Source organism: Homalodisca vitripennis, chromosome 6 (genome assembly GCF_021130785.1).
Source record: "Homalodisca vitripennis isolate AUS2020 chromosome 6, UT_GWSS_2.1, whole genome shotgun sequence".
Taxonomy (NCBI): domain Eukaryota; kingdom Metazoa; phylum Arthropoda; class Insecta; order Hemiptera; family Cicadellidae; genus Homalodisca; species Homalodisca vitripennis.
The window spans coordinates 65412484-65426394 of record NC_060212.1 but is presented as its reverse complement, the minus strand read 5'-3'; the positions used below and the strand labels follow the sequence as shown (position 1 = coordinate 65426394).

Here is a 13911-nt window from a genome sequence, read left to right as displayed (position 1 = left end):
TCAACGCCTTCGGGGGTTATGTTATTTTACTAAGTACGCAGCCCAGCCCTGTCGAGCTTGCGTCTACTGCTAGTTTTACAGGCAACTTTGAATCATAATGCGCCAAAACTGGTGCTTTTTAGTCAAAAACATCCTTGACATGGCTAAATGATTTGAGACATTTTTTCATCAAAATCAAATGGCACGTCCTTTTTTTTAACAAGTTGTACAACGGACTCAAGATTGTTGACAAATTATTGATAAACTTTCCATAATAATTTACCAAGCCAATAAAAGCTTTGACTTGAGTGACAGATTTAGGTACAGGTGCTTGATTTATAGCTTTAATTTTAGATTCAGAGGTATGCAGTCCATCTTTATCGATACTAAAACCAAGATACTCGATTTTGTCTACAAAGAAACGTACATTTATCTTTCTTTACGGTAAATCCTTTTTCACTCAGGCGTTTACAAACCTCTTGCAACCTACTTACATGAGTTTCGTTATTAGGTGCGGTGATAAGAATATCATCCATGAACACCTGATATGCCTTCTAAATTATGCCAAAGATTGTTCAATAACTCTTTGAAATATGCCTGGGGTCTGATGAGATTCCATAAGGCATTCTACAATATGAGAAAAGACCCTTATGCGTGCTAATTGTACATAAATTTTTGTGACTCACTGTCTAACTTTAATTGCATATAGGCTTGACTAAGATCTATTTTAGAGAAACGTTCTCCATGCTGTAAATTTGCAAATAAATTTTCTTTTCTAGGTATAGAGTACTTGTCTACTTCTAGATACTGATTTAGAGTAACTTTAAAGTCTCCACATAGCCTAATTTCACTCGTTCTTTTTTAATACTGGTACAATGGGCGTTCCCCATTCCGAGCTGCTTACTGGAATTAACACTTGTTCGTCAACTAAGCGTTGTAGTTCTTTTTCTACCTTACTCTTCAATGAGAAATGGTATCGGTCTTGGCTTAAAATACCTAGGTCTAGCATTTTCTTTTAGATTTAAGTTTTACTGGTTCGCCTGTATACTGACCTAGTTTCTCAGTGAACACTTCTGGAAATTGATTAGTTAGCTCGGACGTCATTGTCTCGAAATTAGCCCTTGTTTATCTATAGGTCTGTTTATAACACACAAGTTATTTTTAAACGAAATGTCAACTCCCAGTACTTTAAGCCAATCACGACCCATTAAAGGATGTGAACCTCCTCTAATCACATACAAATCTAAGCATTTATGTATTTTCTCATAGCAAACATCAACATTAAACTTTGCCCACAGGTATAATAGGTTCATTAGTGTAACGAACTCAAAGTTAGGTCGTTTTCTAACAATTTACAAGAACTAAAATTATTTTCATAAAAATCCTCACTACACACTGTGACACTAGCTCCAGTATCAACTTCAAATATGGTTTCTTCTCGACCTTGCACTAGGACTTTAATCTTAATTGGGTCAACTCTAATTCTTTCAAACCGTGAGTTTCATTTACTTTAAATAAATTCTGTATGTCCTCGACATAACTCTCAAGATTTTCATCACTCTGAACATAATTCTTAGAATTATTTGAATCTGACAGTTCTGAACTATAATCTTTGTTTTTCTTGTTTTGAAAATTAGACTGATAAGATATACCTTTCTTAACTTTCGAAAGCTTGATTGTGTCTGGTAACTTACTAATTTCAGTAGATCGACATACCTTAGATATGTGATTTCTTTTACCACATTTGTGACACACAACACCAAACAATTTGCACTGCTTCCTATAGTGAACCACACTGCCCACAGCACGTACACTGCACCTTGACTTCGTGCCTTGCGTTGTAGCTCGCGCTGCCACCGCTGCCGCCGACTCTCACATGTGGGTGGTGATAGCGCTGCCATCCGCTGGACCCGGCTGCCGCCGTTCACTGTCAATGCCGCCGCATTCTTCTCCGCCGCTTCCACTGAGCAGACGATTTTTCACAGCCTGGTCGAAGGTTAGGGTGGTCTCTCCCAACAGCCTCTGCTTGGTCGACTCACTCCTGATGCCGCTCACCAGTCTGTCTCTGAGATAGTCGTTGAGGGATGCGCCAAACTCGCAGTATGCAGACAACTTCTTGAGGCTGGCGATGTACTCTGCGACTGATTCTCCTTCCTGCTGATTCCTTTTGCTGAACTTGTACCTTTCAGCTATGAATGATGGCTTCGGGTACAAATGGTCCTGAATTAACTTCACTAATTCATCGAACTTTTTCACTGAAGGTTTTTCCGGCGTACATAAATCTCGTAACAAACTGTACGTTTTTTCACACCCACGACTGTTAGTAACGTACTAACCTTTTTGTCGTCACTAAATACTGTTACAGTCAACGAATAATTCAAATCGTTCAACATACGAATTCCAAGTTTCTGCACTGTTGTCGAAGTCACCGATTCCGCCAATAATTCCCGCCATTTTTACTGTTTCACTAAATAAAGACGAAATGTTCCAATTTACGACCTTGTCTTCCAACATCGAAATGTACCGATTTTGAGTCCACGTGACGCCAACTACAGACACACTTCCTCCCACTATAATTTTTCGGAGAAATTATTTACGCACAATCGAACAGGTATGCATTGCACTCGCGGGGATCGCATTAATACCTCGTCGCCAATTGTTTGTGTACGGGTTACGGGAAATCGGAATAAAAGACTGAATTAGTTTACATCATCGACTGTGCTCGGTTAAGGTTGGAGGGTAACTGAGAGAGAGACAAGGGCAGGACACTGGAAGTGGTAGTGGTGGTATGATCTGGTGGCGTGATGAGAACAGCCAATGGCATTTATTCAAACTGATCACCCCATATGACGTCACAGCATCATACGATCATACAGTTGGTCTTTGGCTGTGGCTTTAACTTGCCAGTAACAATTTTATAATATGTATAATAAATTATTATTGTAATTCAATACATTACAATAACCTATCAGGGGAGGTGAACCTATCAGGTCCTCCTGGGGAAATTCACCACCCTTGTCCAAACTACCAAAGATGGCATACCGCTCCCTTGCTATTGAAGGGCAATCAAAGAGCAGGTGCTCAGCAGTTTCATCCTGCTCATCACACATTCTACAGAGCGGATCCTCCTGAAGGATGCCGACTCTGTGAAGATGCTTCCTCAGGTGACCATGTCCCGTGATAAGACCAATAACCCGAGAAGACATTGATCTATTTAATGAGAGAAGGTCCGATGCCACTCTGGGGGAAGGCGACTGTAATACCATTCTGCTCATTCTCAAGCCCGGATGCAACCTCCACCTTCTCTCATGCTCCACGCGAACCCATTTCGAGACAGCCCTAAAGGATTCACACCTTGGAACACTGCAGAACGGTTGAGGGCCCGTCATAATTGACGCTGAGCCCCGGTTGGCCAGGGCATCAGCTCTTTCGTTCCCAGGGATCCCCCCATGACCAGGAACCCAACAAACGGTCACATTTTTGATTCTGGCAAGGGAGAAAACGGCTTGATAGCAATCCCAAACTAGTTTCCAAGGATCTGATCACACAAGAGTTCAGCACCATCAGTGCTGCCTGACTGCTCATGAAAATATTCAAAATAGCTGTGACCTCCGCCTGAAAAACTCACTCCCACAATTCCAGCGCCTGTGCCACTTTTTGTTTTAAAACCGTCTGTGAACTATTCAAGCTCTGCTGGTGGAAGAGGTTTCCTTCCCTCCGATCAAAAGCACCATTACTAGGGGCACATTCACTGAACTGCAGGATGTTTCTAAGTATTCCTGCAATTGCAAAATTCCTCATCCCCACAACACGCCCATTTTACTGCATCGTACCCTAAAGGTCAAAGGGTCTAACAGGGATTTTGGTTGGGCATATTTATCTGGATGGTTATCCATATCCTCTTATGCCATACCTTCTCATTGCACAAGGCCTAAAAATATGTGTGCAATTAATTGAATAACTGGATGATGAGATATTCTTAGGACATTCCTAAAATTGTAATAGTCATTAAGAGGAATCTCTATGGCCAACACCAGGGGCATCAATAGGTAACTGAAATGAAATGAAATATGCCTTTATTTAAGAGGCGGAGTTAGGGCTATTTAGCCCCCTGTACCACTCAACCTCACATAATATACAGATATATGTACAGTGAATGATCTTAACTAATAAAAAATTTTAAATAAAAATAAATGCTTAAAAATTAACCAAAATATATACATACTATTTAATAATTAAAAATAAAATTTATCAGCTTAATATGTAGAAAAATTCAAACAAAGTTAAATTAAAACTTAAATTAACAGATTACTTTTTAAAGAATTTCTCGTTATTACTACATTCATTCTCTCAAACACACAGCCTGACCACAAGCACGCCACGAGCACCGCCACCCGTCACCCCTACAGACCGGCCAGCAACAAGTCCTTGACCTTTGCCCCAAAACGAGCTCGACCTTCTATAATACGTATATCATCAGGAAGAGAGTTCCAGAGGCGACATGCCTGAACAGTGAACAACTTACTGAAGAAGTTCGATCGATGAACAGGAATTGACAGTAAGGTTGATCCCCTTCTCATAGGTCGCTCACTTATATCGGAAATAAATTTGAAATGTTCGGACAGGTAAATAGGTGACTTGTTTTTGATAACTGAATGTAGAGTTGAAAGAATGTGAAGTTGGCGAAGTTGTTGAAGTTTCAGAAGTGATAGCTGTTTGAAAATGGAGTCACATGCTCATAACGTCTGAGATTGAAAATAAATCTGATACAATAGTTTTGAGCACGTTGAAGCCTGTCCGAAAGCTCAACAGTCATGTCATTGATCACAGTTGAAGTGTGGCAGTATGAGAGTTTTAACCAGCATAACCTTGACACTGAACTGTAGATATAAAGCAAAACGCTTTAAACTGTGAATGCCAGCAAATATTCTATTACACGTTACCGTAACCTGGTCATTCCACTTAAGACTTGAGCTCATAGTAAGACCAAGGTTTTTCAGTTTGTTTTGAAAATTTAGTGCGTGGTTATTGAGTTTAAGTTTTGGTGCAACGTTGAAGTCCAAACGGTCGATCAGTCTTGGGTTTCCCAATACCATTGCCTGCGTTTTGTCTTCATTTAATTTCAGCCTATGTTTATTAGCCCAACAAGCAATTGATTCAATGTCGTGATTGAGTAGAACCATAAACGTGTTCAGTTCATCAGGCGAACAGTGTACGTAAATTTGTAAATCATCGGCATAAAGATGAAACTTAGAGTGCCTTATAATAGATGTGACGTCATTAATGTAAAGTGAGAACAATAGGGGCCCATGAACAGAGCCCTGTGGAACACCCCGTGTTACGGTTTTCCATTCCGATATTGTTTCCCCTTCTTTGACACATTGCTGTCGCCCAGTAAGATACGATTTGACCCAGTTAACACACCCATCGGAGAAACCATACTTCTTCAATTTGATGAGGAGAAGGGGGTAATAAACACAGTCGAAGGCTTTGGAAAAGTCAAAAAGCAGTAAAATGGTGATTAGTCTCTTGTCCATTGCCAATCTGATATCATCAGTAATTTTAATTAGGGTTGTGGTGGTGCTGTGATTAGGCCTGAATCCAGACTGCCATTTAGATAAGATGTTATAGGTATTCAGATAAGATGAAATTTGTTGATGTACCACTCTTTCAAGGCATTTGGAGAGACAAGGGAGAATACTGATTGGACGTAGGTCAGAAGGGGATTGCGGATTAGACACTTTTCTCAACGGACGAACTAAAGCATGTTTCCAGGTTAAGGGAAAGACAGATGAATTTAAAGAATAATTGAAAATGACTACTAAAACAGGAAGGGAGATTGGCAATGTATCTTTTAGAAAGCGCAAAGGTATGTTGTCAGCCCCAACTGCGTTGCTGGTCATCCTCGTAACTCACCTGGATAAAAAGATGAACCCTGAGTCTATTTATTTATGGACATAGGGAGGAATCCCTTATCTGTTCTACTCTACCCTGTCTTCACACAATGAGTCATGGTCTACAACAGAGATTTCATTTGAGCCTGAATTTCAAGTACCTGGTATGAGAGACCTCATCGTAACTAATATACAGTACATTAGTATTATACTGCCAAGTAAGAATATGTTTAAACATTCCTTTCACTTTTTAATATATATTCAATAAATTTTTGCGAATCACCAAATACAATTGCTTATACTTCATACCAACTATTTTATTGTTCGTTATATTCATTTTCTTCAATACATTAAACCCGGGACAACTCTATCTGATTTGTAGAACACCTCTTGTTTACTGAATTTACATGTATTTTCAGCTTTCAGCCACATAATCTGTGTTAGCTTGATCACCAATAGTATGTAGTATAAAATGCTGTCTGTTCTGATACATAATTTTTTCAGAGGGTAAGTATTATATATCTTTTCCTAAAAATAATAGATGCATTTAGATTGTTCATTCCATACCTCTCTTGAAATGTAAAATATTGAATGTGTCAAACTGTGTTGAGTTAAATGTTCCCCAGCACTCCAGTGTTGTCATTCATAGTCATTGTGAGATATTCCCGTCCCTGCCCATCTTCCTTTTTCCTATCCCACTTAGTGCTCCAGAACATATTAGAAGGTCCTTCAGGAAGGATGCCACCTGGAAGCCTTAGATGAATAGCAAGATTTCCTATTGTATCATAAGCTAGATAAATAGGAGAACATCCCATCTCTGGAACATTTTTAATATTACTGCTTTAGGACAGGTTTCATATGACTTTCAAAGAGCGCTACATGAAGCTCAAACATAAATGAAACATATCCTGAGACTGTCAAAGTCATTTTATAGATCTCACTTTACTCTATCTAATCTCGCTGGACTTGTAATATTAAAAAAGGAAAGTATAGGAAACACTTATAATTGACACTTAATCTTACCACAGATCAGCTCTTTCACAGGTAGATTCTTCACATTATCTCTAAGGCCGCACTAGAATGTTTTTGTACTATTTAAGTGTCATAGTTGCAATATCAAAATTCATTATAAAGATTTCCTTTCTTACATTTATAAATAGTCTTCTTTAAATTTAAACATGTAAAACTATGTGGCATTTGTATGATGGTAGAAATTATTTCATCTCAATAACCCAAAAAACGCACACAGTTTATTGGAGTAAAAGCTCTCACCTGAATTCGGTTCCTGTTATTTAAAGGTAGAAGTTTATTAGTAAATATAAGTACTTTAATTTAAATAACTTGAAAAACTCATTAATTCTTGCAATTACTTCTAGAGAAGATTACTATTGTTAACTAGTTAATATATTACAAGAAAAGATCGTAGCAGTTATTGCTGCATCATCTTGAATAGCAGCCGTGTTTGTTGGATGGTGAAAAACTGTGCATTTGATTCTAACTCAGCCTAAGTTCTTCCAGAATGATTGTCTGGAACACGAGTGCACTATGGCCCATAAGAGAGGATTTGAAGCTTTGGACAGGACTCTCTAAGACATACGTAGCTGCCTATTGTCTAATGTCTATTGTCTATTGGCATGTCTATTATGAGGGGATTACTGTTGACGTATCTCTAATAATATTGTTATGGAACCTCATCCTTCCTAAACTATGCAATGGCACAAAAGTACAAGTTAAATCTTTGCACCAAAATATTATAGAGGCTACCATATTCAATGTCTGTTGTACATGCAACAGTCGGAAGTCCATATTTCGATGATTATTTCAAATTATCAGTTTCAATTTAAAAGGTTACAATTCCAAGTCAAACTCTGTTTTTCTTTGACAGTGAATAAAGCCGGTTTCTCCCACACCCAATTAAATGTAGCATGTTCTCGAGTAAGTTCTACTGACATTCATGGTGATTCTGCAACGTGAGTTTGGGCAATAAAGGAAGTTTTAAAAGATAATCTTACAAATATCAATGATTTACTCATTTATTACAGTATCCCATGCTTAGTAATATATGGAACATAACTACTTGTGACTTCAGCTCTTAACTGTACCTGTCTTAAGTCTTCAACATGTAGACCTAAAAGCAATCTATCGTATATGATGCCAAAGCCAATGAGTTAAAAGCAGAGTTGAGTTTATCAAAGCACTGTCCATCGTGTTGGGAAGGATCAAGGATAACGAAGCAGCAGCAAGAAGAAAAAAAGAGTATGACCTCTACCTTAAAGCAATCAGACAAGAGGCTAATAAAAATATCATTGCTAAATCGTCAAATTAAAACAAAACGATTTGGAGAGTGATGAATACAAAACATCTCAAAGAATCATTGTAAAAACTGCTCATGGAAACTATACACAGAAAGCATTGTCAATAATATTTATAGTCATACCAGAGTACTTGAACTTTTACTTTACATCACTGAAGAAACTCTACAGTCTTCATACCCATTGACAAAACTAGGTCTGAGAAGAATACAGTACACCTTACACACTCCACTTGCTAAACTTCCACTAATCACAAAAGAAGATGTAGCTAAAATCATTAGATTACAAGACTCTCAGCATCATTTGGAATTGACAAATTTCCCTCAAAAGTCTTAAATTTATGTGCAAAAGAGCTTTGTGAACCTCCAACAGATGTGATAGATAGGTTAACCCTTTAAGGAGTGCGTGTAAACTATATGAGTAAGGACTCATATGACGTATATTCTTATAGCGGCCCAAAGGAGTACGGACGTCATATGACGTTAAGCCTCTGTATTTTTGTATTATCGTAAATGCGATGTTATTACTGATTGCCTTTAGTTAGATTTGTCTGTAAAGTGGTTCCATATATTTTGTATTTTGTTGCTTTCAAATATCTATGAACACTTATGAACCACCTGATAATTAACAACCTGCCTATTCAAGGTCTACATGGATTCCGGCCAGGAAGGTCCACCACAATAACATCAATGATGAAAATGGTACTCTTCATGATGGATAAAATAGACACAGGAAATACCATCAAAAGTATACATTCAGATCTTAGTAAATTGTTTGACAGCCCTCATCAAAATCTTATCATAGTACAGTTTGAAGACTTTGGAATCATAAATACAGTACCACACTTAGTTTGTTCACAAGTTATCTCAAAGATCAAACACAAACAGCTGAAATAAAAGATACTATCAAAAGTTCAGATCTAAATTGCAGAAAGTAAACAAAGGTGTTCCTCAGGGCTCAGTGTTGAGACCAGAGCTATTTGCTCTTTTTACAACAGATCTCTCTCCACAGTTGGATGGCATCAGTCACGCTGTAATTTACGCAGATACGGTTCTACAAACCAACAGCAAACTCTGAGCCCCAAGAAATTTCAAACTTCATTTCCATTAGTGTTGCCCAAGACTACTGCATAGCAAACAATCTGATATTTAAAAAGAAGAAAACTACTCAACTTATTCTATGAAGATAAGAGGCAGAAGTATCTGACCCACCCAATATTCAGATCATGGATTCTACAAACCACTTGAGCGTAATTCTCAACACTTGTCTCTCATAGAACCTACATGTTGACTTACTGTGCCTTAAACTTGGTTCAGCTATTTTTGCATTCAAAAGAGTAAACTCAAACACTGAAAAAAGTAGTGAAAATGTCATACCATGCCTTGTTTGAATCCCACCTCAGATATGGAATCGTAGTTTCTCCCAGTGGAAACGAAGATATTTTTTTTCAAAATTCGAACAATTACTGACAGACCTGACTGATAAACGTCAGGAATATGTCGTGATGGGGGATTTCAACATTGACGCGTTGGACAACACACACACCATTCCACAGTTCGATTAGTTGATTTACTTAGGTCATTCAACCTGGAGTTGTTAGTCAAAACTCCGACGAGAGTGACGGCTACAACCCAATCGGCTATCGACAACATCATCATCCAAGTGTTGTGGTATCTGTGGTTAAACACAGCTATATCTGACCACTACGGGCAAGAAGCTGTCGTCAGTAGAATGAAACTTGAAAGGGAGCCCAAAATTAACCAAACAATAACAGACACAAGGCCAGAAAACATCGCTCACCTCATCAACACTTCCCTGTCAACAGAAAAGTGGAGTTTTCCTTCACTCTTCTCAATCTGTAGAGCAGCAGTTCAAAACATTTAACGACGTCCTAAATTTCCATTATTAACACATGCTGCCCTACAAAAACGATTAATATTTGCGAAAAAAACATCAAAAAACAGATGGATCACAAAAGGTATTCTTGGTCTCGAGAGAGAAAGTGAAATTTTTCTCTGAAATTAACAAATGTACTTGTAATGAAAAATTTCAAAACATTCATCAAAAAATACAAACAAAATTTAGAGGAAAGTGATCCAAGCTGCGAAAGCATACAATGTCTCCAAATCTATTCTATCTTCTAAAAATATTTCAAAAAACAACTTGGGACATCATTAACAATAAAACAAAATTTAAAAAACAAATCAAAATTAAAAATGGGAATATACTTGTGGAGGTTTGCCAATCAGTTTAACGAATTTTTCGCATCCGTTGCTGTTGGGCAAAGTCCTCGGCCGTCTGAACCGCAAATACGTCCCTTGCGAAGACAGAGTCCAGCAGCCTCAAATGTTGCTGACGCCTGTCACTGAGGATGAGCTTCACCGAATTATTCAGCAGCTCCCAGCCAAAAAGTCAAATGATCTTAATCTAATGTCCACATGGCTCATCAAACAATGCTGCAAAGCATTTGGTGAGACCTTTAAATAAATTGGTAAATTCTTCATTCCAAACAGGAGTTTTCCCCTCCCTCCTGAAAACTGCAAAATTGTTCCAATTTTCAAAAAAGACGATCAATTTTCAATCAATAACTATCGGCCAGTCTCAATTTTTGCCAGTATTGAACAAAATTTTTGAAAAAGCTTTTACACATAAGAATGCTTCAATTTTTTGACAAATACAGTCAGCTCTCAAATGAACAATTTGGATTCAGAAAGGGCAAATCGACGACAGACGCAGTAGTGAGTCTTGTCGAATATGATTGTAGAGGGAATAGAAATGTCGGAACCACACAATGAGTGTGTTCTTAGACTTGTCCAAAGCATTCGACTGCGTTGACCATAGCATACTGCTCGACAGACTTGGGTCCCATGGCATCAGAGGCGTGCCCCTTAAATGGCTTAGCTCATTTCTAAGTCATAGATCCCAAGTTGTCCAAATATCAAATCAATCGTCAAAACCAATAGAACTGAGGTACGGTGTTCCCCAGGGATCCATTCTCAGTCCTGTGCTTTTCCTGCTTTATGTCAACGACATAGGATCATCACTTCTGCATGGAGGACTAGTGCAGTATGCTGATGATACGACTCTCTGTTTTAGTGCAAGATTAAGTGAAGTGTTGGAACAACAGGCCTTTGTCGACATCAATAACTGTGTACAATATTTCCAAAGCCTCAATCTCACAACAAACACCTCAAAATCCAACGTTTTAAATTTTGCTTTGCGCGATGTAGGCAACCATTGTGGATCTGCCGTCTTGTTAGCTGATTCCACACTGGAAGAAGTCCTCTCTTCAAAAATTCCTAGGAATATAACCTTGATCGAGGGTTGACTTGGAATGAACACATCAATCATGTTTGCGCAAAAATTTCCTCAGGCATTTATGTCTTGAGATCCTTAGCAAAATACTGCCCAAGTCAGGTACTGATAATGGTGTATTATGGCTTAATTTACCCCATTTGTCTTACGGAGTGGTCCTGTGGGGAGCGTGCACAAGCTCTCAGTTTTCAGAGAGCATTCAAACTCCAAAAAAAAGCTATTCGAATAATTGCAAAAATAAAATTTCAGAGTGTCCGTGCAGGCAAGCTTTTAAGGAATTACAAGCCTCACAGGCAGGTTTTTAATTTTATTAACAGACTGCCAAATTCAATAAAAAATTCCCTAACGCCCAAGGCGTTCAAAAGGCGCCTTAAACACCTCTTGGTTGTCACAAGCATTTTATAATGCAGGGGAGTTTTTTAGCATTTAACTGGAAGACCGCCCCAATTACACGACTGATTCTTCTGTTTAAAGTGGGATATATTGGCGAAGGATGAAAGGTGCATAAGTGTAAAATTGTATGTGTGAATGAGAATTTTGTGGCATGAATGTAAGAAATTTTAGATTAAAATTTGTGACGTTTGCTATACATTGTAATATTGTCGCTGCAATAAAGCTGATTTGATTTGAGTTTGGGGTGGATCATCATGCCGAAAATTGTAATGTATTTTTTCATACAACAATGAGCTTATTGCTCACAGTTATAACAGGGCTCATGTAGAGAAAGCTACACAGAAATATTTCTATCAGATCTTCACAGTCTTTTTCCTTTGAGGTTATACTGTATGTCTCTCACTAAAATTTGACCAGAAGCATGGATATTCTTGAGTATCAAATTTTCAGACGAACGTGGACTCCATATACCAGAAGTCAAGATTTCAGACTCTGTGATAGGCAGAAGGTGCTAAACTCAACAGTTTATTCAATCAACCCTTCCCACTATAGCTATTTTATGAATATTATACTTTCTTTTTTATTTTTATATTTATACAACACATTTTTCGATAAAATTTTAATTTTAGCTAAGAAAATTTAATTTTTACAATGTTGAAGCTCCACTTCTACTGTAGAGCAGTGATTTCTTAAACTATATTTCCACACTTGTAAAACTTACCCTTTCCCCCACTTGTAGTACTTTTCGTTCATCACAGCCTCTTTAGCCTCCTTTTCCTTCTGCGCTTCTTTTTCCTTCTCTAAATCTCTCACTTCTCCTGTCTTCCTGTTTCTTTTTATCGGAGCTGCTCCTGCCCCAGAGACACTTGCATCCATCTGAAAAGTGTTGGATACTACTAAGAACAAACCCTGTATAAACTTATGATTCACACTCTTATGGGTACAGTAAAAATGCACAATTAATGGATTTATTTAAAGAGAGATCCTTTTCAGCCTTATTCTGTCTGTCCTCATGGGTCACTAGCCTGTGCAAGGATCTTATCAAACAGAATAAGGAGGAGAGTTGATACAATACAAGGCCCAATTACAACTACTCAGATCGAGCTGTTATCTGTGACTGTGCCCGTTAAGATTCAACATTTTTTATTGGCATTAAGTACAATTACAGATTATTCAATAGACAAAGTCCAACTACCTACTGTAAATGTATATTATAACACAATAATCACAATAATTAAAGTCCAACTACCTACTGTAAATGTATATTATACACAATAATCACAATAATTAAAGTCCAACTACCTACTGTAAATGTATATTATACACAATAATCACAATAATTAAAGTCCAACTACCTACTGTAAATGCATATTATACACAATAATCACAATAATTAAAGTCCAACTACTTACTGTAAATGTATATTATACACAATAATTAAGAACATGTTTTCAAATCTATTCAATTGTTTAATATAAGAAAACTATCTTATAATCTAAAATAAATAAATACAATAACTATAATAAAGAAATAATTTGTAGCATCTACTATATTTTATTTCATAAATTTAATAAACAAATAATTATGGGAGGAAGGATATACAAAAGTACTTTAGATTATAAATGGAATTGTTAATGTATTAGTAAATTAAAAATGTAATTTCTCAAGAAAGTATCCACGAAGGTAGGCAATGGTACAGAAAGACAGCTGTTTATCTGGAAGTCTACTACGTAATAAGTATAACTGATTACAATAGAGTAGAACAGTTGACAATTAATTTCTTCAGCAGATTGGGTGATTGAAGACCAATCGGAGGCTTTGTTTATGAGGTAGTTAGGTTAGGGAAGAGACTGTACTTTAGCCTCTGACTTGTGAATCCTACAGCATTTTCAGTCTTTGGTATATTATTTAGTTGTGTTTCAAATTTTTTTAGTGTCTAAAAAACGTTCTGTATGGGATTTTTGCGTAATTAAAAGTGTTATATTCAAATTACGATTTTTGTAGGGGAAATTAGTGTC

The 13911-nt window shown here is 37.3% G+C and overlaps 1 protein-coding gene across 1 annotated transcript in view; it reads right to left on the bottom strand.

Moving 5' to 3' along the window:
• LOC124364409 (BUD13 homolog) overlaps window positions 1-13911 on the bottom strand; it is a 38463-nt gene that overhangs the window by 16610 nt on the left and 7942 nt on the right. Inside the window, 1 exon segment of the mRNA XM_046819863.1 lies at window positions 12615-12769. Coding sequence (XP_046675819.1) covers window positions 12615-12769 — 155 coding nt within the window.